Source organism: Odocoileus virginianus, chromosome 34 (assembly GCF_023699985.2).
Source record: "Odocoileus virginianus isolate 20LAN1187 ecotype Illinois chromosome 34, Ovbor_1.2, whole genome shotgun sequence".
Classification (NCBI taxonomy): domain Eukaryota; kingdom Metazoa; phylum Chordata; class Mammalia; order Artiodactyla; family Cervidae; genus Odocoileus; species Odocoileus virginianus.
The window spans coordinates 8,205,632-8,229,080 of record NC_069707.1 but is presented as its reverse complement, the minus strand read 5'-3'; the positions used below and the strand labels follow the sequence as shown (position 1 = coordinate 8,229,080).

Genomic DNA, 23,449 nt, shown 5'->3' with positions numbered 1-23,449 from the left:
ACCTGGGCTTGGCGACGACTGGACGTGATGGGCCCTTTCCTGAACCAGTAAACCCGAGGAGGTTAGACACCCGGGGCGCCCCGCAATCCCTGCGTTTTCAGACCCACCCAGCGGTTTTCCGCCGCTCTCGGGCACCGGGAGCCCTGGCCTCGCGCCCCGCCCGCCTCGGGCCGCCACCCCCGCAGCCCTCGCGCCGGCAGGGGGAGCCCGCGCGCGGCTAAAAGGCGCGGCCAGCGGCCGGCGGCCTCAGTGCGGAGCGCGGCGGCCGGGGCGCGGGGCCGGGAGCTGTCGGCCCGGGGCCAGGGGCGCGCGGGCGCGGCGCAGAGCGCTCAGACGCACACCGACGGCGGGGACCCGACGGCAGCCCCTCGGCGCTCCCGGACTCTAGCCCAGCGCCCGCCCGCCCGGCCCAGTTGGCCGCGCACCCCGGGGCTCGCGATGGCCCCCGAGGTCGGGGCGTCCCCGCGCGCGCGGCGCCCGCTGCCCTGGGCGGCGCTGCTGCTCCTGGCCGCGCTGTTGCCGGTCGTCTCCCCGGCGGGGGCTGCTCCAGGTACGCGCAGTCCCAGGCTCGGCCGCCGGGCTCTTGGCGCCCCTCTGTCCACTTTCCGTGCGCCCCTTGACCGCCTGTCGCTCCGGGCACCGCCGCCCTCCATGCTCTGTACTGGCTGCGTGTCGGGTCCCTAACCTGTGCGTCCTCATCGCTCGCGAGTCCCGGCGCGGAGGGGCGACTGGGGACGAGGGGTCTGGGTATTCGGTGCCTCGCGCGCGGGAGGCGAGCGCAGGGACACGGTTAGCCGCAGGGGACCTCAGCTTCCTCGGTTTCAACTTTGCCGTCGAATGCCCGGAATCGGGCATTCAGGCAAAGAATAGCTGAGGGGCGCGGGAGGAAAAGAAAAGCGACTTGTCGGCGCTGAGGTGGGAGTGGGGGCGATGCTTTCCTTCGCCCAGAATTTTCCCTCCGGGGGCATCCTTCTTTTCCTCCTGTTCACCTGCCCCCGAGACAAGGATGCCTGGTGTGTGGTGGACGGTTCCCCGGAAACCAGAGGGAGGCGGACAGGCGGGATACGTCGACGAGCGCTGGGAGAGCCGTGAGCCGCCGCGGGGCGGCCGGGTACCTTGGGGCCCAAGGGGAAGCCGCGCTCTTAGGGTGCATCTCAGTGGGAACTTTAGACCTGGGAGAGGACTTCTGTCTTGAGAGGAGAGAGAGGGAAATTTGGAGTCGGTTCGGGAGGACCTCACCCTTCCCCTAAGACCGAGGCTGGGCACGGGGTGGATGCTTTCTTCGGAGGCTGAAATGTGAGCAACTGCTTTTCGGAAAATGCCAGCGCGCTGTGTTCACGTTTCTCGTAGGTTTCCCGCAGAGAGAGAGGCAAGGTTTTTCGTCCCCAGGCCGTTGGTGGCCTTTGTTTCCACCTCCTGTGCAGGCATTTTCACAGGACACCGCCTGGCTTTTATTTATGCCAGCGGTTTGTAGGAATCCAAGAAATGGACATTTTTGTTGATACTGTTCACTCCCAGCTGGGTTATAAAAATGTCAGATGCGATTCCAAGGAGGGCTACTTGCTTTGTGAGACTATTTCGTGTCTCGACTGCCCTCTTACTACAAGTGAAAGGGGGAAAGGGCCACTCTGCTTGGTGACTTTTTGGTGGGTGCCTCACATGTAACGCTTGCTTCAGGATTATGCCAAGTGCTGAGATGCCAGAATGTCACTTGTTCATAAAAGGCAGCTCCAGCTGTGGGTTTTTTCCTCTCTGTTAGTTACTTCTAGGAAAGCATTGTCTGAATATTTTTTATAGTATTTTATCAATAATAAGACTATTTTAAAAGCTTTCGACTCCCCCACCTACAACCCATGGCTTTTGTTTCCCCCTCTAAATTAAAATTCTTTGAATGTTGAAAGAGTTTTTGTATCAGAAAACCGACCGAAACTGGAGCCGGTGCCATGCTGGCATTTTACAGCCTTGGACCTGCTAGACTGCACTGCCACCTGCTTGATGGGTTACGTTTGAGTGGGTCTGAAGTCGGGGTGGCTTGTGATTGCTGCCGGCACCCAGCTGTGTTCCGTGCGGCTTCTTCCCTCGCCTTCTGCTCTATAAATCACTGAGCTGTGGAATGTTGGAGCTGGAACGCTTGCTGGCACTTCTCTTTACTGTGTTGACGTGGGATTTGCAGGAAAATGATGACCAGACTAGAGCAGACAAAGGAGGACAAGCGTATTTTGAAATGCATATCCACTGATTTAAATGATAGAAGGAAAGGAACAGATGTAACCTGCCGAGAGCTCCCCATGCTGGGGAAGAAATCGGGGTCACAAAATGCATTTCATCTGCTTCTCCGGAAGGCTTCCTGTCTGTCTTGCTGTAATAGCTGCAGTCACTGCCCCAGACTTGTACTCTGGATGTTATAGCAGCGCTGTGAGCACACTGCTTCCTCTCTGGCTCAACTGATGCACTGGCTTAGCAAGCTTCTTGAGTCAGAGCCTCTCCTAGTCCCCAGACCTGTGGGACCAGAATCCCTGCAACGAAATCCCCCAGAAACAGATTCCTAGTGGTGGACCCACCACAGCTCAGAGGAGCTTTCTGTAAAGCAGAGATGATTTGCAGGGCATGCTGAAGACCTAAATAAACCGTTCATCTTGATGGTCAATTAAAATGTAAAATGAAATAAGCAAGTGATGCCTTTCACCCCCTCCGCCCTCCCTACAATAAAATACAACCCAACCATTAAAATTATGATTGCACTTGTCAGTCTGATAAGATAGTTTTCTAGAAACCATATGAGAGGACACACACACTGTTATATATTTATAATGGTTATCTTAGGGTGGTTTGGGGTGATTTATTTTTCTTTAAAGCTTGAAAACTCAGGGAATCCTCAAGGTCAAGCGATTTTCAAAGTAATACTAAGATACTATTTGCCTTTTTCACAGTGTTGGTATCTGTGGAGACAGTGCAAAAGTTTAGTGGGGAAACTGGTGGTGCTTTAGGGTGAATCTTGGCATTGGTCCCCTCATGAACTCAGGGTCATTGCATCTTTCAGACTTAGGGAGAAAGGATATGCTAGTTTCAGTGAAGAATGTCCTTGGTGCAAAAGTAAAAATGATAGATTTTACCAAATCTCTACCCTTGTATGCATGTCTTTTTAATATGCTGTGTGAAGAAATGGGAAAGGCATGATTAGTATTTCTGACAGCCCACATTCATCAGTGAAGTGGAAGTGTTAGTTGCTCAGTTATGTCTGACTCTTTCTCACCCCATGGACTGTAGCCCTCCAGGCTCCTCTGCCCACGGGGTTTTCCAGGCAAGAATACTGGAGTGAGTTGCCATTCCCTTCTCCAGGGGATCTTCCCGACCAGGGATCAAACCCGGATCTCCTGTACTGCAGGCAGATTCTTTACCATCTGAGCTACCAGGGAAGTTCATTGGTAATTGTGCAGGAAAGCAGTTGCGTGATAGCGTGAGGTGTGAGCTGAACTAGCTGCTTTTTTTCCCATGGAACACCACCTTAACTAGAAAGAATGGCTGCGAACAAGCCAGTTAGTTTGACTTGGGTATTTGGCAGACATCTCAAAAAATGAACAAAGGTGGGCTGCTGCTTCTGGTAAAATAGCTGCTCGTATGTCTTGCCAGTGAGAAAATTTGAGCTGTCAAGTGAAAATTAGAATTTTGCCAAGTCACCGCCAACATCCTAAGCTTGAAAGTGTCCCACTATTTAGGCAATTTTCTAACAAGATAGGTGGTGATGTAAGTGATTTTGGAATACTGTGTTATAAAGTGTATCAATGTTTAGTTGCTTGCACAGACAAGGGAACTGGTAAATCCAGGTGACTGATGCACAGAGTTACGAAAACTTGCCTGGCTAAAAGATCCATCGAAGTTCAAAATAGCCCAGTGGATTTTTAATGTTAACAAAATGTGAGAAATTCTTTATATGGTTTCAGATTATACACTGCAACTAACCTTTAAGGAACTACTACTTGATGAGTTTTGGTGTAGTATCAAAGACTTTCCAAAATTATCTGTAAGGCTATTGAAATACTTTTCCAATATCTGTATGAGGCCTGATGTTTTTGGAGGACTCCAGCGAAAACAATATACTGCAATAGGTTGCAATTGGATAGGAGATCCCACTGTCTTCCATGAAAGAGATTTGCCAACATGCCAAAAATGCCATTCTTCTCATTATTTCTTTTTGTTTTGGAAAACAGTTTATTATAAAATCCAGTTTGTTATGACAGCTTGTAATGGTTTACATTGCTATTTCAACATGAATTAGTAGGTATGTAGATTAACCTCTTCCAAGATTTAATTTCTAGTAAGTAGACATAAACATAACCTCAGTGAGATCCTCATTAATTTAAGCATAGAAAGGAATCTGAGAATAGGAAGTTTGATGACAACAGGTGTATAGAAAGGAAGTAGGTTCAAATCAAGGTGTGTGGATTTGTCTTCACGCTGTCGCCGTTCACCTCTCTGTGACCTCAGGCCAGTTAGTCAATCCCCATTAGACCAAGTAAATGGAAAGATTCCTTCTGCCCCTAGAAGCCCTCAGAGGCTCTCCTGTGACCCAGGCTCCATGTAGCTCTTAGAGTTTCCCTCCTCCTGTCCTCTGAAAGGAGGGGGTGAGCTCCCTCTTTCTTTTTATCTTGTGCATTGGACCCCCTTCCCTCAGATGAAAAAACTGTTTTTTGCCAACTGAGCACAGAATTCATTAGTAGTGTTTAGAGGCTGTGACGGAATTGCAGAGCGATAACTTGTGTCCCTGGAAAGTTATCACCGCTCAGTTCCAGGGTACCATCTTACCAAGACCGTTCCTAGCTCTGTTTAAGACCTAAGGGCCCGTTCCCTGAAAAGTGGCCTGGGTGGGGATGAGGAGTGGAGGGGTGCATTAGTTTCCTTTTGCTGTTGTAACAAGTTACCGCAAACTTAGTGGCTTTAAATAACACACATTTGTTATAGTTCTGGAGGTTAGAAGTCTGAAATGGGCCTCACTGGGCTAAAATCAAGGGTCGTGTTCCTTCTTGGTGCTTGAGGGAAAATGCATTTCTCATCCTTTCCAGCTTCTAGAAGTGCTGAGATCCTCAGTGGTGGCCTCTCCAGCAATGACCTCACTCTGCTTCCATCCATGCATCACTTTCTCTAAACTTCAATCTCCCTCTTTCGCTTATAGGGACCCTTGTGATTACATTGGATGGTCCTTAACTTAATCACATGTGCAAAGTTGATTTTGCTGTGTGAGGTCACCCATTAACAGGTTCTGGGGGTTAGAACATGCACATTTGGGGGGGGGCATTATTCTGCTACTGCATGGGGTGACAGTGGGGGGAGGTGATTAGACGCACTGATTTCAGGAAAGTCTACAAGACTTTGCTGATAAGAAGCAGGTCCTTTTCATTGGTCCCTTTGGAATTTAGGAGTTTCTTGAGTTACAATAAAACTTCTTATCAGAAGCTTTCATTTCAGTTAGAAAATATGGGGGTGAGTATTTAAATATATGAAGATAAAGGAGAGAAAAGAATCTGTATGTATATGTAATCAGATGTTTAGCCATAGAATATTTATGTTAGGATACACCTGAAATTGAAAACTTGGCTGCCTTTGGGGAGGACTGGGTAACTGGGGGGTGGGGATGGCTATTTCATTATTTTAGTAGACAACGTTAGAGCATTTAAAATCAGGGAGATACTGGTTAAACAGATGGCAAACATCCTTTTTTCCTTCTAAGACGTTATACTTGTCTTTTCATTTTTTAAAATCTTTTATTTTTTATATATATTTATTTTTTCTATATATATATTTATATATATTATATATATATATATATATATATATTTATCCTTGTCTTAGTTACAAAGAAGATGGATTTAATTTGGGGGAATTGTGTTACTATTATCATCTTATTAAGGAAAGTTCTCCAGTATGGATCAGATGGTTGAAATTTAGAAATTTTGAATAAGGAATTTTTGTGGCCCTGAGTATTAGGTGACGTCATGTGGAAGACACTTTTTTTTTTCTCGCAGTTTCTTTCCTCTTCGGCTCCCGGCCTGGCGTGCGGCAGTGTTTGCGGCCCACGGCCCTTAGAGGGCGCTCCGGACCTCCCGCCGCGCGGCGCTGCCCGCTGGCCCCTCGCTTTGCGTTCCCAGTGGTTGGGGGGCTTTATAGAACACACGTTCAGTTACCTGCTTTAGTTTTCCCTTAGTGTTTTGCCTCCCCCCCCCCCATTTCTGCTACTCACTGAAGTTTCCTTCAGATATTAAACTAGGATGGACACATCACTCATTGTGATGCCTGCAAGTTAGCAATTTTCACCTGACCGCTGGTGAGAAAGAACTTGAAGCCTACACCTAAAGCTGAGGTCAGCAGCACTTTTTAGCTGCTGGGGTACCCCTGGAACCTGCAGGTTCCAGCCAGAGCTGCAGCAGCTGGAGGATGGGTGAGGACCGGGGACCCCAAGGGGTGGTGCCTGCCTTCTGGGTGCTGGAAGTCAGTTTTGGGTGAGTTTTAGTGAAACTGTCTCTCTCAATATCCACCCCCGGCCACACTCTGCGGATTCTTTTTTTATCCAGGGAGACAGATGCAAATCCTAAGATGGGTTTAATAAGTGCACCGAAATAACTCAGTTCAGTTCAGTCGCTCAGTCGTATCCAACTCTTTGCAATCCCATGGACTGCAGCACGACAGGCCTCCCTGTCCGTCACCAACTCCTGGAGCTTGCTCTAACTCATGTCCATGGAGTCAGTGATGCCATCCAACCATTGCATCCTCTGTCATCCCCTTCTCCTGCCTTCAATCTTTCCCAGCATCAGGGTCTTTTCCAATGACTCAGCTCTTTGCATCAGGTGGCCAAAGCATTGGAGCTTCAGCTTCAGCATCAGTCCTTCCAATGAATATTCAGGACTGATTTCCTTTAGGATGGACTGGTTGGATCTCCTTGCAGTCCAAGGGACTCTGAAGAGTCTTCTCCAACACCACAGTTCAAAATCATCAATTTTTCGGCCCTCAGCTTTCTTTATCGTCCAACTCTCACATCCATACATGACTACTGGAAAAATTGTAGCTTTCACTAGACGGACCCTTGTTGGCAAAGTAATGTCTCTGCTTTTTAAGATGCATTTCAGGGTTAGAAGGCTGTTTTACGTGGCCAGATGGTTGGTCCAAGCCAGCAGACGTGGGTCGCAGATGCACCTGTGTGGCTTGTGGGAAAAGGGTGGACAGTGGGTCCCTGCGCCCCCAGGAAGTGGCTGGAACCAGTTAGCATCATGTTAAGCAATCCAAGCAACTGTGTAACCACGGCTCCTAACTTGAGATGACTCCACGTTTGTCCACCCATGCAGTCCCACCAACAGTCACTGCAGCTGGGCTGCCCAGGGTTGGGCAGGGCCAAAGAGGCTGGAGAGCTGAGGGGGCACGTGTGGTTTCCTGGGAGCTCAGAGGAACAACCCCAGCCCAGGCCAGGTCAGGCGAGGGCGGCTGGGGCGCGTGGGCCCCGCGAGCTGCCATATGAACCAGGCCAGAGTGCCTCTTAACACCAGTGGGTCCTCTGGGGCAACAGAGGGGAAAGCGGTCAGCACCATCTCCTGAGGCCAGTACCACCTCATCCTCGTAGAGTTTTATGAAAATAAAATCCTCTGCCGAGAAGGCTCAGCCTGTCCACACGGGTGATGGCCTGGCTGTGTGGCTGTCGCCGGAGGCTTCCACCTAGCACGTGGAGAGTGGAGGCCAGCCTGTCCCACTGAAGCTGGGACGGGGGTGGGTGGGTGCAGGGTGGGAGTGTGGGGGTGAAGGGGGTTGGGGGGCTTATTGTGCTCGCTGTGGGTCAGTTTAAAGAAAGCTTTAAGGGATTGTTGCCCTAGACAGGAATGTCAGGGCTGAATGGACTGTACCCGGTGGGTGGTCGATTTAGGGGGTGACTGTCAGTTCAGAGATTGCACGTTCACACCTAATGACTTTCCATCCTTATCTATCTGTAAGCGCTACTCTTGTTCCATCATATGTTCCATCTGCAGCATGTTTTAAAGGGAAATAACTTATTATTCTTAATAAATCTTATGAAGTCCACGTTTTTCTCACAATCTGCTTCTTGTTCACTCATGGTGTATAATTAAAACAAGCTGTGAGTTTCATCTATATTTCATAAACTCATATCTTACATGCAATCCATGCTTCATGCTTCATCCATTCTGTTTGTTTTTCTTGTGCTTTATGGCAGATTACAGTAGGGCTTTGGATGACATTATAGGTGTAAAAGATTCTTTTTTTTTTAATGGTTTTTAGAAGTTTTTGTTTTCAGGGAGTTGTAGATTCCCTTTGCAATTGTAAGAAGTAATGCAGAGTCGGTGTCTGTCTTCCAGTTTCTCCCCCAGGTAATATCTTGCAGGGCTGCAGCGCACTGCCCTGGGTGGGCAGCTGACGTTGGTGCCATGCGTCAACTTTATCCAGCATGCACCAGCGTCATGTTCTTTTGTGTGTGTGTGTAATTTCATCGCACGTGTAGCCTGTGCGACCATCACAGTCGAGATACAGAACGTTCCGTCAGAAAGACCCCCCCAACTCCCCTTCGGCAGCCACGCCCATCTCCCTTCTTCCCCTCCTTCTTGGCAACCACCAATCCATTCTCCATCTTTGTAATTCTGTCGTTTCAAGAATGTTATATCAGGGACTTTCCTGGCAGTCCAGTGATGAAGGCTCCACGCTTCCACTGCACGGAGTTCCGGAGAGGGTCTAATCCCTTGTTGGGAAACTAAGATCCCTAACTGTGTGCATACTGTGTGGCATGACCAAAAAAAAAGTCACATCATATCAATGGGCTCGTATATGTAATCTTTTGAGATTGACAAAAGTCTCTTTTTAAAAAGTGTATGTGTTAGCCCATTCTGCTTGAGATCACAGCAGTTAGTTTGCCCGTATTTTCTGTGTGTATTAGATATTCTGGTGAGGAATCTGGCAGGGAAGTACCACGCCCACCCTGGTCCACGCCATCTACCGGGATTACTGCAGTAACCTTCTCACTGGTCCCCCTGCTCCTGCCCTCTCCCCCTACACTTTGTTTTCAAACCCCCAGCACAGTGGTGCTCATGATGCATGAAGCCACATAACATTCTGTCTCTCTCAGATAAAAAACCAACCCCGAGCAAGTTTTCGAGGCGCTACACATAATCATCTTCTATACCAGGCCCTCCCTCACCTTCAGCATCCATCCCCGGGCCTCCTTGCTGGTTCCTTGTGTGGTAGGCACCTCCCGGCCCCAGGGCCTTTGCACTTGCAGTTCCATTGGTCTGAACAACTGTCCATAAACACATATGGGATAGCCCTCATCGTGTTCAGGTTCTTTATGGGATGTCATCTTCTCATGAGATCTCACTCCCCACCATTTAACAGTGTAATCTTACCCCTACCCTGCACCGCTTCTTCTCCCAGCTTTATTTTTCTCCACCACCTCTGTCTCTACCTGAGAGTGTGTCTGTTTCACGTGTGTGGTGGTAATTGCCCGTCTTCCTCCTCTGGAACCAAACCCTGTGTTAGGTCAGTTGTGTTCACCAAAGTCTCCCCATTGCCTGGAATGCTGTCTGGAAATAGGGGATGCTTAGTGAATATTCACTGAATGATCGATGTGCTTTCTCTGGTGTTAATTACATATGACATTTGTTGTTTGCTTTTCAGTCGCTAAGTCGTGTCTGACTGTTTGAGACCCCATGGGCTGCAGCACATTAGGCTTCCCTGTCCTTCACCATCTCCCAGAGCTTGCTCAAACTCATATCCATTAAGTTGGTGATGCCATCAAACCATCTCATCCTCTGTTATCCCCTTCTCCTCTTGCCTTCAATCTTTCCCAGCATCAGGGTCTTTTACATGGTAGGTATATTCATTTCCTAGTCCTTCCAGTGAATATTCAGGATTGATTTCCTTTAGGATTGACTGGTTTGATCTCCTTGCCATCTAAGGGACTCTCAAGAGTCTTCTCCAGCACCACAGTTCAAAAGCATCAGTTCTTCGGTGCTCAGCCTTCTTTATAGTCCAACTCTCACATCTGTACATGACTACTGGGAAAACCATAGCTTTGACTCTATGGACCTTTGTCAGCAAAGTCATGTCTCTGCTTTTTAATATGCTGTCTAGATTGGTCATAGCTTTTCTTTCAAGAAGCAAGTGTCTTTGAATTCCATGGCTGCAGTCACCATCCACAGTGATTTTGGACTCCAAGTAAATCAAGTCTGTCCTGCTTCTACTTGTTGTGTGTGTTGACCTGATGCCAGCTGGGTGTGTGAGGTTGGTGGGTGTGGGGCAGGTGCCTGCGCCCCTCTCGCCCGAACTGGTGGAGTCAGAGGTGGGTTTGGAGGCGTGTTGGAAGTCCCACCCGCGGTGAGAGAGAAGAACTTTATTTACACGGTTATTGTTGTTTAGTCACTAAGTGGTGCCCAGTTCTTTTCGACCTCATGGACTGCAGCACGCCAGGCTTCCCTGTCCTTTACCATTTCCCAGAGCTTGCTCAAACTCATGTCCATTGAGTTGGTGATGCCATCCAACCATCTCAGCCTCTGTCGTCCCCTTTCCCTCCTGCCTTCAATCTTTCCCAGCATCAGGGTCTTTTACATGGTAGATACACTCATTTCCTAGGGCTGCCGAGACAAAAGGCCACAATCTGAGTGGCCCTTTAAACAAGAGAAATTTATTCTTTCATAGCTCTGGAGACTGGAAATCTGAAATCTGCAGGACAAGGTTATATTCTCCCTGAAGACTCTAGGAAAGAATCCTTCCTTTTCTTAGCTTCAGGAGGTTTCCAGAATCCTTGGTGTTTCTTGGTTTGTGGACGCATCACTCCATCTGTCTCTTTTGTCACATGGCATTCTCTCTGTGTGTCGTCTTATGAGGATATTGGTCGTATGGAATCAAGGCCAACCCTAGTCAAGCATGATTTCATCTTAATGTGATTACATTTGCAAAAACCTGTTTCTAAATCCCATCCACAGGTCCTGGGTGTTAGGACCCAACATATCTTTCTGCAGAACACAGTTCAGCCCACGGCATGTGGTATGCCTACATACCAACATGATTCCTTTTCAGTCGGTGAAAGAATTCACACAGCCTCCAACACTGGCCCGGAGCTGAGACGTGGGCAGATGTGAGTCACTGTGTTGCATTGTGTGCTGAACTGTCAACCCAGAGCTTCAAACACCTACACACGTTCAGTGAGCTGCATTCATAGATCCAGCCTGGCTACCGCCTTCATTCATAAAGTAAGTGATTAAATAGTTAACTCAGGGAAGTCCCCTGAGAAGAAAATGGCAACCCACCCCAGTATTTTTGCCTGGAGAATTCCATGGACAGAGGAGCCTGGTGGGCTACAGTCCATGGGGTCTCAAAGAATTGGACATAACTGAGCGACTTTCACTCGCTCACTTAGGTCTTCTATGGGCAAGGAACTCTGCTAGGCTCAAAGACACAGGCTATAAAGACTTATTAAAGGAGCTGGAATTGATATAACAATAAACAATGGCATCAAGTGTGATCAGTAGCACATAAGATCATCTAGTACTTTCTAACAACTTTCACCCGCCAGAGAGTGTTAAGTTCTGAATGTTTTTACACTGATGTACCTAGAATTGAAGATTGACAAGTGAGTGAAGTCACTCAGTTGTATCTGACTCTTTGCGACCCCATGGACTATAGCCTACCAGGCTCCTCTGTCCTTGGGATTTTCCAGGCAAGGGTACTGGAGTGGGTTGCCATTTCCTTCTCCAGGGGATCTTCCCAACCCAGGGATCGAACCTGGGTCCCCCGCAGTGTAGGCAGACGCTTTACCATCTGAGCCAGCAGGGAAGGTTGACAAGGGGAACCACCAAATTTGTCCAAGGACTTGGCCTGGTGGGTGCACTTCGAAGCTGATGCAGTCTGCATTATGTTCTTGTTTAGTAAAAGTTGGGATGTGTGACGGTCTTTCTTTTATCTAGGCTGTGTTCCCTAGTGGAGATGTCTAGGTGGCAGCCTGGCTTTCCCAGAGTGTCTGACTCACTGACACTCTTTGTGTCATGGAAAGCCACCACGTTTTCTTTCTGCTGTAACCACCCCCTGGCCCTGCTGCTTTTAATACCATTTTCTGTTGACTTCACTGGTGGCTCAGCTGGTAAAGAATCCGCCTGCAATGCAGGAGACCTGGGTTCGATCCCTGGGTTAGGAAGATCCCCTGAGAAGGGAAAGGCTACCCACTCTAGTGTTCTAGCCTGGAGAATTCCATGGATTGTATAGTCCATGAGATCACAAAGAGTTGGACATGACTGAACGACTTTCATGTCACTACCCTACCTAACAATTTCTTTCGATTATTTTCTAATAGACTGGGAAGGATGAAGCATTTGCTTATGTTGAATAACTCTCAGAATCCATAAATGTACCTACAGATATTGATGCAAACCACAGTGAAAGGGAAGAGAAAAGAGGGATGGAGAATATGATGCTCCCTGCCTGAGACCTGGGCTGATCCTGTTTTACAGTTGTCATGAGGACACTTTGACTCTAACACCCAGGAAGGAAGTCTAACACTCATCTCACCTCTAGGAGATGAGACACGGCTATTGTCTGAGCCTACTGTGTGTCTCTCTTGTGTCTTCGAGATCCCGTGAGAGGTCTCTGGGATGAGTTCCACAGGGTCCACTGATGCTTTGAAGTAGTAAAGAGTTTTTGTTGCAGGGAACAACTCAGGACATTCTGAGGGATAAAGGGCAGACGGGATTAGAGTTTTAAGAGATTCAGTTCAGTTCAGTCGCTCAGTCGTGTCCGACTCTTTGTGACCCCACGGACTGCAGCACGCCAGGCCTCCCTGTCCATCACCAACTCCTGGAGTTTACTCAAACTCAATGTCCTTTGAGTTGGTGATGCCGTCCAACCATCTCATCCTCTGTCGTCCCCTTCTCCTCCCACCTTCAATCTTTCCCAGCATCAGGGTCTTTTCAAATGAGTCAGTTCTTTGCATCAGGTGGCCAAACACTTAAGAGATTAAGTCCAAACATTTAAGAGATTAATGTTCTTTTAGAATTCAAGTTGTGGAAGGCAGTGGCCAGTTCTCCACTCATGGGAGCACTGAGGCCATATTTGTTCTCCAGTCATTCCTAACCTTCTGACCCTTGATCGTGTGTATTGTTAGTTGCACTCAATATATCCGATGTTTCACGTCAGATGCCCTTGTTCCTCTTCTCAGATGCCAACAGGGTGTTGCCCTCAGAAGAATGAACACCTCTGCATTTTGTGTATATCTTTGATTGCTTATCTTGTATCCCAGGGCAAGGCCTTGCTTAGTAATCCCGTCACCCAATTGACACATTCATAGGTGCCCACCCTGAAGGTTGGCTCAGTGGTAAAGAATCTGCCTGCCAGTGCAGGAGATGTGGGTTTGATCCCTGGGTCAGGACGTTCCCCTGGAGGAGGAAATGGCAACCCGCTCCAGTATTCTTGCCTGGAGAATCCCGTGGTCCATAAGGTCACAAAGAGTCAGACATGGCTGAGCGACTGAGCATGCATGCACATTTGAAGGTGGAGGACCCTGTTGGGGTTTGACTGGGGAGAACCATCTAGTCATGGGAAGGATTGAAGGCTATTTTAGACACATCGCTGATAGGCAGACTGAATAGGGGAAGTGGGATTAGATGACCCAACTTTCCTCTCAACTCTCAAAATTTAAAAATTTTGAATAAGTACATTCTGTGAATTAATTCCCAAGAATGAGGAAGGTGAAAACCCAAAGCCCATTCATGCTTTGTGAGGAGGGAGCACTGGCCCAGAGTCCAGGTACTGGGAATCCGGCCGGGTCATTTTCTTTTGGGTTGAAATTGGTGACATCTGTGGCTCTTCTTCCTGTATCTCATATTTGTTGAGTGCTTTATGATTTTCCTTCACATTTTATTCTCACATCAATCTTTTGAGGGTAGCTGTAACAAAGGAAGAAATTAAGTTTAATATTTGCAGAATGAAACTTCAGTGGCGTATTTGCTTGGTTTGGGGCTTTGAATAGGGAATATACATGTTGTGCTCAATCATGTCTGACTCTTTGCAGCCCCATGGCCTGTAGCCTGCCAGGCTCCTCTGCCTATGAACTTTTCCAGGCAAGAATGCTAGAGTGGGTTGCCATTTCCTACTGCAGGGGATCTTCCCGACCCAGGGATTGAACCCACATCTCTTGCATCTCCTGCATTGGCAGGTGGATTCTTTACCACTAGCACCACCTGGAAAGCACTTGAATAGGGTGGACATGTCCTAATTACAGGTGGAGAAAAATGGGCTCTTCTCTGTCTTTACTTGACACTGATGGATATTCTCTTCTTCTTGAAAATCTCTCTACCCCTGTCTGCCACGATGCAACCTGAATCCTAGTTCTCCATTTTATCACTAATATTTCAGATTTAAAACAACTTTGAGTCGTCCTTTAGACATCAGTGTTCTTTGGGTTCCACCAGAGATGCTAAGTAGATGGTTGAATAACCCTGGTGCTCAGAGGAAAGGCTTCGGGAACTATCAGCACATGAATGGGGTTTTCATTCCTGGGACTGGATGTGCTAACTTGGAGAAGGCCCGGAAGTGCACGCGAGAAGAGAGTGGTCCAGAGCGGGGCTTGGAAGCACTTGAACCTTTGAGTCCTGGCGAAGGGGGAGGAGCTGAGAAAGGAGACCAGCGATGGGGAAGAGAAACCAGGGAGCAGCGTGCCCTAGAAGGCGGAACATTGTGGGGTTGGAGGACAGGAGAGGTGCTTTCAGGAGGAGCATCATTCATGTGGCTGGAAGTAGGGTAAGTCCAGGACCAGGAACGAGGATTCGGCAGCGTGAGGTCCTCCTGACACTGACAAGATGCTCGTTCAGTGCAATGAACTCCCGTGTCCCTGTGAATTCAGCTTCCACTGATGACTCTCAGTCTCGTAGCTTTGGCTCTGATTTCTCTCCAGGCCTCCACTTATTCCTTGCAGCTACAGTCAGGGCTGAAGGCAAGCTGCCACAGTAGGAAGAGCATGGTCTGTGGTTTCAGATACGCCTCGCTGTGACCACTGTCACCTCGTAGCTGCGTGCCCTCGGCAAGTCACTCAGCTCTCTCAGACTCAGTTCTTTCATTTTTGTTTTTGGTGGCGCTGGGTCTTTGTTGTGACATGGTGGGCTTTCTCTAGTTGCATCATGCGGACTTCCAGCTGGCTCAGTGGGGAAGAATCCACCTGCCAAGCAGGAGACATGGGCGCGACCCCTGAGTCAGGAAGATCCCCTGGGGGAGGAAGTGACAACCCACTCCAGGGTTCTTGCCTGGGAGATGCCATGGACAGAGGATCCTGGTGGGTTCCAGTCCATGGGGTTGCAAAGACTCTGACATGACTTAAGCGACGTAGCCTGTGTGTACGAACTCTTTTTAACCACCTGTGGGTCCCCAGTGCATAGCTCAGAATCTGACATGTCGTAGGTACTCAGTAAATATCTGTTGCAGAAGTAAATGAAATGACTGGACTTGGTAGGCATGTACCATGTGCTCCTTTCCTTTCTTCACTCTAGTTTTCCCTTTCCACAAATGGTCCCATTGCAGTACTTGAACTTTTTGCTTATCGGGTGTGTTGTGAATGTTTTCATGTCCACTGCTAGTTTATTTGCCTCTAAACCCATTCATAACCAGTAAGCTATTATCTGCAATATTAAAAGATTTTAAGTATGAAAATATATTTTAAAAAGTGATTATCCCCAGCCATCTGGGTTGTCACTAGATCCGTGTGGCTGGCTGCTGGTCCTGTCTGCCTCAGTCACCCTGTTTTATACCTTCCTCTCCGTAGCATTTTCTTGGCCTCTCTTCCAAGGGTATTTTTTAGGGAGCTCTGAGTAAGATGAGTGGTGATTTTAGCGACAGTAATGCCCAAGTATTTAACATAGTTAGACAATGACTTTCACATTTTGGGACAAGGAATGAATTTTCAAGGAGTTTTTTTTGGCTGGTGTGTCAAGCAGTTTGTAGTAGGCTGAATTTAAGCTGGACCAGCAAACAATGATTATTCTTTAAGAAACTGTTTCTCAGCCACGAACTGAATTTGAAGAATGTGCAAAAGAGCCCACAAAAACCTGAAAAGTACTGGTTTCTGGGTTTCTGCTGCTGGTCAAGAGCAGGCAGGAGTCCTGTATTCCCTTCTCTTAGGCATTTTCTTTTCAGGGTCCTTTGCTTTCTTCTGGTTGTCATAAATAAGCATATCTATGGAATTCCTCCAATTTCATTTCCCTGAACCATTCTGGGGGCTTCCCTGGTGGCTCAGCAGTAAAGAATCCACCAACAATGCAGAGGACACTGGTTCCAGATGCCAGTTCGATTCCTGGGTCAGGAAGATCCCCTAGAGAAGGAAATGGCAACCCACTCTAGTATTCTTGCCTGGGAAATCCCATGGTCAGAGGAGCCTAGTGGGCTATGGTCCACAGGGTCACAAAGAGTCGGATACGACTGAGCAACTAAACTTTTACTTTCATTACACATACGGTGTTGTCCCTGTAAGGGGACATGACTGAGCAGCTAAACCACCACCATCAAACCATTCTGGAAAGCTGGTGGTTTCGATGGGGAAAAATTCTTGTTTTTGTCTTGAAACAGTAGCTTTTGCTTACATTGCTTCCTGAATAAAATGGCCAAGGGCTGTACAACTTTAACTACTAATGATCAAGTTCTGCCAGCTCTGCTGATTCAGTTCATTCTAATTTCTGGCTGCATCAGTGTCCTTATTCAAGTCTGTGACATACTGACGAATAAAGCACTGACATTGTCAAAATCAAATTCTTGGAGTGGATCCCTTAAAAACAACAAACAGGAAGAAATAAAAGTTAAAACAAAGCAACCCTCATTTAGAAATTAAGAGAAGAAAATGACTTGTTTTTATGGACCCCGATAGGATGTTATCAAGCAGCAATGAATCACGCTAATAACATGGTATCTGGTGAGCAGTGGCTGAACAGGTTAACGAATCGTTTATCTTACTCATCAATAAACTCAGGGGCAGAGAGGCTCACAGGGACCCAGTATTTTCACTCTGCCACTGCAGGCCAGGTCGTCATTCTGACTTGTCACTTGATTGATGCTGAGAGATGGCTGCTGCATCTCCAGGTATCGTATTGACATCCCAAGGCAGGATTAATGGAGGAAGAAATAGAAGGCAAAAGCACAAGACAGCAGGTCTTGACCCGCCCCTCCCTTTTTTTTAATGCTTTCCTGGAAGTGGCAACAGTAACTTCCTCTTAAATGTCATTGGCTTGAATTGACCACATGGCCATCCCTCACTCAAGGGAAGCTGAAGGGTCATGAATATTTTGTATCCTCGCCTCTGCTGTAGAAGACAGAGAGAGGAAGAAGCAGCTGGTCATGGCTCCTTGGTACCCAACCCACAATGTCTGTGCAGCAGTTTCTGAATTCAGTGCAGACTGCTAAACTGTTCTTAATTAGCTGGGAAACTTGGCTGGCCTGGGACTAGTAAAAAATTCAACTTAAAACATCTCAGAAAACATCTTGCGGGCAAAGGCAAATTCATTTTAAGAGTGCCCTTTGGGCTTGAGAATTGGACTTTAGCTTTGCCACTTGCTGTTTGTCATGAAGCAGAATTCTTTGCTGCTTCACTTTTTTGTGTTTTTCTGCTCTGCTGATATTCCCCAAGATGGTAGTGGGGCAGGGGGAGGGGGAGAAAGAAAGAAGATAATGGAGGGGAATAAAATGAGGTTAAACTAGATTAGCAAAATATTCTGGCTTTCTCTCTTTACCCCAGTTGTCCTCCAAATACAAACAACCGAGAATCCAGAACATTCTAAGCAAGGTTTGTCCACTTGGAGCTGTTAACCATTGAGGTGATGAGAGAGTGCTTGAATGACAGCCCTTGTTTACCAGCATCAGAGGACTGTGGCTGCGTCGAGGGTGCATGTGGCCTTGGGTGGGAGGTTGGGGGACCAAGGAGAAAGCCCTGCCCGTGTGACATCGGGCTCTTCCCCTCAGAAGTCCTCAAGTGCCCGCAGGAGTGCCTGGCAGCCTCGAGCACAACCAGCTTGCATTCATCTCCCAAGGGGAATAGTTTCCCAAAGCTGAGTGTGAGGATCAGCTCCGTCCATGACACGAGGCCTCCTGAAGCTGGTCCAGCATGGAGGACGTTTGCATAGGGACGGATGCCCTGTGGCGCTGACAGTCCAGAGGGGATGGAAAAGGACACAGACAAACTCGTACTTAAGGATCAGCCAGTGACTCGAGTTTTGAGATTTGGAGGCTTCACTATTTGGCTTCTTTGAGCTGATGGAGAAAAAAATGTGATTCACAGTGGTATGTAGTGACCATCTTGGGCCGTATAAGCACAGTGGCATGTATGCATGCGAGTTTAGCCTTTTCATCTGAGTGAAATGATGCGTTGTTGTTACCAAAATACTAGAAAATGCCCAAAGGGGCCAGGGTCTCAGATTTGGCAGACGTCATGGGTGAGATGAGTAACAGGACGCGGCTAGCCCCTTCGGTCATTGGGAAACCCGGCCAGGGGCTTCACACACACACACAAGAGTTGTCTGGGTCATTTGGAATCTCCTAGCTTCTCCGTCTACACCCTCACCAGGTAACTATGACGGGACATAGTTGCCATATTTGAGGGCCTGGGGTGGAATCCAGTAAGTCACTGTGACCGGGAGAAGTCGACTGGCTTTTGAAGACCATGAACCGAGGTTAAAGTCCAGAGATCCTCGGACACCCTTGATTTTCCCGAGGGACTTGGGACATCTGCTTGCCTCGGTGTTTCTCTCTGCAGGAGGCTGGCATTGTGTGGTTCCCGAGGGGGGTCAGAGGTTCTGTTGGCAGAGCTCTTTCAGCTCCCTGGAGTGTTTTTAAGTTTAAAGACTCCAATGACCTAGAGTTTGGTTTCACTTTTTATTGCAGCTCTCCCTCAAGAGCCATGCCAACTGTGGGGGACACTTTAATGGAACCCCATGCCTAGCGTGAAATGCCTGGCCTGTGAAAGCCAGGCCATTATTTTAATACCCAGACTCTGTCTACCCAGCCCCAGTTTTCCAGGTGGAAAGCTCAATCAACCATCTGTCAATTTTACTAGCATTGGTTTTACTTCCTACAGTTGCAAAACACCATGTACACCCCCACTCTTTTTTTTTGAAGGGAAGGTTCATAACTATTTAGCAAATAGAATTCCAACATTCTTTTGAAAAATTATTTAAAACTCAGTCATTTTGGTGTTTTGCCCACCCATTGCCAACCATTTGGATATTTCTGCATTTCTGGATCGATATTCCTGTGCTGTTTGGGATCTTATGGATAACTGTTGGATTTTTCCAACCTTCCTCAGAATCATAGTCAGACTTGTAGATCATGTTGCTTCTTCCCCCAAGCTACACTGCACTTCAGTACATCATAACCTTTCTTGGCATATCGATGGGATTTTTGGTCAAACATTCGTGGTTACACTGAGATTTGTGTTTTCTTCATTTCAGAGTCTGGGAACTATTTGGCGGTTTCCAGTGGAAAGTCAGAATTGAATTTCAAACAAAGAAGCAGTAGGGAGACTTACATAAACATGAAGGTTTTTGTGCATTAAAGAGCAATCCTTGGTATACTTAAGAAATAATTTTACCATTTTGGGGGTTTTAGGGACTGGTTTATTTCACAAGCTCTTAACATTCCTTTGGGGGTTTTCTCCGTAACCAGGGTTGTCCCCTCCTACTCCGCGGCCTCCCCTGCCGGACTGGGTGGGCTGCAGGGAGCTCTTAGCTGAGAATGGCAGCCATTCCTGGCTGGTGTTTGCCTTCATGTCTTTGGGCGTGTCTCCACTGGCAGCCTTTTGTGACTAAATGTACTGGCTGCTGGGGTAGCTTCAGAAAGTTATTTTTGACTTCCATAGAAGATTTTGATTAATAGGCTCTTAATCCGTTAGGTTCTGACTGCAAGTGGCGAAAGCCCAACTTGAACTAATTTAAATCCCAGAATCCGTTGGCTCATGAAACTGCACGTTGGGAAGGGCAGTGGCTGAGCTGGTCTGAGGGAGCCCTAGACTCTTTCTCTCCATCCCTGGTCTCTTCTCCGCAGGACAATAAGAGCTGGTCACCCACAATTCCAACCAGAGGCTAAGGCAGTGACCAGGGTCCAGCTCCAATGAGAGTGTTTCCTGTGAAGACTTTGGGGCTGGCTGGGGTCACAGGGACAGAGGTCTGTTACCAGAAGAATTGGGGGAGGCTTCACTGGGTAGAAAAAAATAACGTGTCCATCACACAGTGCATTTTGGGTTCCCTGCTGTGCAGAGATTTTTTTTTTTTTTTTTTTAGGGTCTTGGAACTCTGCAAAGAAATGTAGTCTCTCTAGAGAGATTTTGGATTCAATTATTTTTACTCCAAGGAATCCTGAAGCGCTGTCTGTATGTGCTTAGTCACTAAGTTGTGTCCGACTCTTTGCGACCCCATGGTGTGGCCCACCAGGCTCCTCTGTCCATGGGATTTCCCAGGCAAGAACACTGGAGCGGGTAGCCATTTCCTTCTCCAGGGGATCTTCTGGACCGAGGGATTGAACCTGCATCTTCTGTGTCTCCTGCACTGCAGGCAGATTCTTTACCCACTGAGCCACCTAAATGCCACCAACTCCAGTGAAAGATGGCAGAGATGGCAGCTGAGAGAACCCTGACCCCCTCTGGGCATTTGAATGAATCTCTTCCGGCTGAGGCTAAACAGGATGAGCAGAAAGGGAGGAGAGCAGTGTGGACTTCAACTCTTTCCATCTCATTTAAGCCACGAGGCTGAGAAGCCTTCACTCTTGGACTTTACACTTTCCCCAGGCCTTTTATGATAGAAGGTACTTACATTGAAACTTGGTATTATATCTTCAGAGTATCTCTGTGCTGTTGTTTCATCTCATTGCTTAAATCCTGTGGGCTGTTTTGGATCCCATGAGCTTGGACAAAATTTGAGATTGAAATAGAAAAGGCCAGAAGTGGATTTCCAGGCTAGAGGTCAACTTGGCTTTGGAGTTGGTTGAAGAATGAGGCTTCTTCTTTTCAGAGCTTTTGGAGGGGGCCTGGGGGGGCTCCCCACCTATGATCCCAAGAGGGTACATGGTGGGACAGTGATTAATACTGGGGGAGGCTCTGAATGAGGGGGAAGTGGCCTGGTCCTCACTCTGAAAAGGCAGCCACAGTTGACCTCAGACTGATGGTCGTGACCGGTGGGGTGAGGGAACAAGCCCCTGGGATGCTCGGGAACTTCCACTGTCCTCTCCCCACGCTCCTCATCCTGCGCTCGCTCTCCTGCTGAACATGAGCTGATTGGAGGTGTGAGTGGTGACAGCCCAGCCTCAACGCCTCTACTTTCTCCACGCGGAGGCATTTATGGATTAGCAGAGACAGGCACATTGGTCTCCTCTTGGAGTTCAAGGCTGCTTCCACTTTCCACTCCTGCTTGCCTGTGGTGGGGTTGTGGGGGTGCTCTGGGTGGAGGCCAGGCTTGCTGCTCTCACCACCCCCACTGTGAGGCAGTGATCCTGAGCTGATCTACTCTGCAGGCTCAGTTGTGTCCACCTGAGTGTTTAGAACTGGAGAGGGAAGGGGTACAGAAAGCTCCACAGTGGTCACGCTCTAGATCCACCTTCTCCAGGGCAACGTCATCAGTAATAAACCCGAGGGTTTGATTTTCTGACTCCTGGCTTCCCTGGTGGCTCAGTGGTAAAGAATCCACCTGCCAATGTGGGAGACATGGATTTGATCCCAGGGGTTGGGAAGATCTCCTGGAGAAGGAAATGGCAACCCACTCCAGTATTCTTGCCTGGGAAATCTCATGAACAGAAGAGCCTGGTGGGCTATGGTCCATGGGGTCACAAAGAGTCAGATACTACTTAATAACTAAACAACAACACCTGCTTTCTTAAACTGATTGAGCTTAGATGTTCATAAGGACTGCCTTTGTCCCTCATGCTTCAAATCCAGGGAAAGCTCCTGCATACATTTAATCAGATGAGATAAAAATTATGCATGATTTGTTATTTATCAGCTCAGGAGTAACATATAGGTCCTTTTTCATTACTGTCCAATCATTGCTATTTTCATCATTGTCCATTGTGGCTATTTAACATAATCTATAAATTGTGTAGTACATATCGTGAGTTTTGAGAACCAAATAGATTTTTCAGATTTGATTTTCAAGTCAAATCAAACTGCTATTGCCTGAGTCATTTTTCTCAGTAAGTATTACTGCCTCAGAACATACTGGCTTCTACCTATTCAACATTTTACCAGTTGGATTTTCCACCTCGGCTGTGGGGTATAGCCTCATTGTTGATGATGATTCTGTGAGTGGCAGCTCCATCCAGTGCTGTCACAGAAATGAAAGAATTTGAGCATGTTTGTCAACTACTGTTTTGTTTGTAGATGGTGGGTTGGCTGTAAATCCAGCTTAAAGTGTTCATTTATCCTCTGATGTTTGTTGAACTCTGTGCGTCAACACTTTGGTGTAGCAGATTTGGCTAAAGTCCATCAAGTTGGGAGGCTATGATGCAGCTGAAACAGAGGAAGCACGCAGGTGGGTCAGTGGGGGCTTCACAACTTCTCCCTCGCATCTGCCATCCGTCTGCCTTCCTTTCTCCTTTTCCTTGTCTGAAGAATGCAAACAAGCACCTGTATGATATTTTTTTTAATGCAAAACAAACAAACAAAAACAACACTTTGGATCAGAAAGATTCACTTACTATTCTGAATCATAGTCTTAAGCATTTCTCCATGAATGGTGCCTTTTTGGGATCATTCTTACCCTTGATTCATTGTATTAATGGATTCTGAGCTTTTCTTCTCTTAATCTGAGAAATTGCCCTTGGTAGAGCTCTCTTTCTAGAAGCATGTTTATTTCCAGCCCTTGTGGATAGGCCTGTACCCCGAAGGATGGGTGGTGTGTCTGCACCAAGAATCTTGAATGTGTTCAGTTTGAAATTCACACACACCTCTCAAATCGGCAGTGGGGACTTGGTCTGGGATGGTTAGGTCAGAGCTGAGCACATGGAAGTCATTGGTTCTATGAGCAGAGGAAGCCGAGGGAACACCTTACACTCCCCTCCCCAGATCCACTTGGGTCTTCTCTACTTCCTTGGAGCCCAGGCCAGTATTTTCACAGCCACTGGGTCTCTTGGGGGAGAGAGGGAATTTTGGAGGTGGGAGATGAGCCCTTGAACAGATCTGTACCGTAAGCCTTTAGGGGCTGGGTTAGTCCTGGTTCTTCTCCAGACTTTAGCCTTCATCTTGACCTAGAGCTCTTTCGGATGGACCGAGACTCCCATGGGAGTCTCAGAATTGAAATAGGACATTGGGAAGTTGTCAGGATCAGCAAATAAATGGTTGCTCCCGGAGTTAAGGTAGAGGTCACCAACTGGCGGCCAATGGACTGAGTCTGGCCAGCTGGTGTGTGTGTGTGTGTGGTTGTGTGGGTGTATATGTGCTTCTTCATATAGTTTTTTTTTT

At 47.6% G+C, this 23,449-nt stretch overlaps 1 protein-coding gene across 1 annotated transcript in view; it reads left to right on the top strand.

The window, feature by feature from the left end:
• Positions 1-438: 438 nt before the first annotated feature.
• The window catches only part of FNDC1 (fibronectin type III domain containing 1), a 113,305-nt gene continuing 90,294 nt past the window's right edge, over positions 439-23,449 (top strand). Inside the window, exon 1 of the mRNA XM_070461325.1 lies at positions 439-550. Coding sequence (XP_070317426.1) covers positions 439-550 — 112 coding nt within the window. The remainder of the gene's footprint in view (positions 551-23,449) is intronic.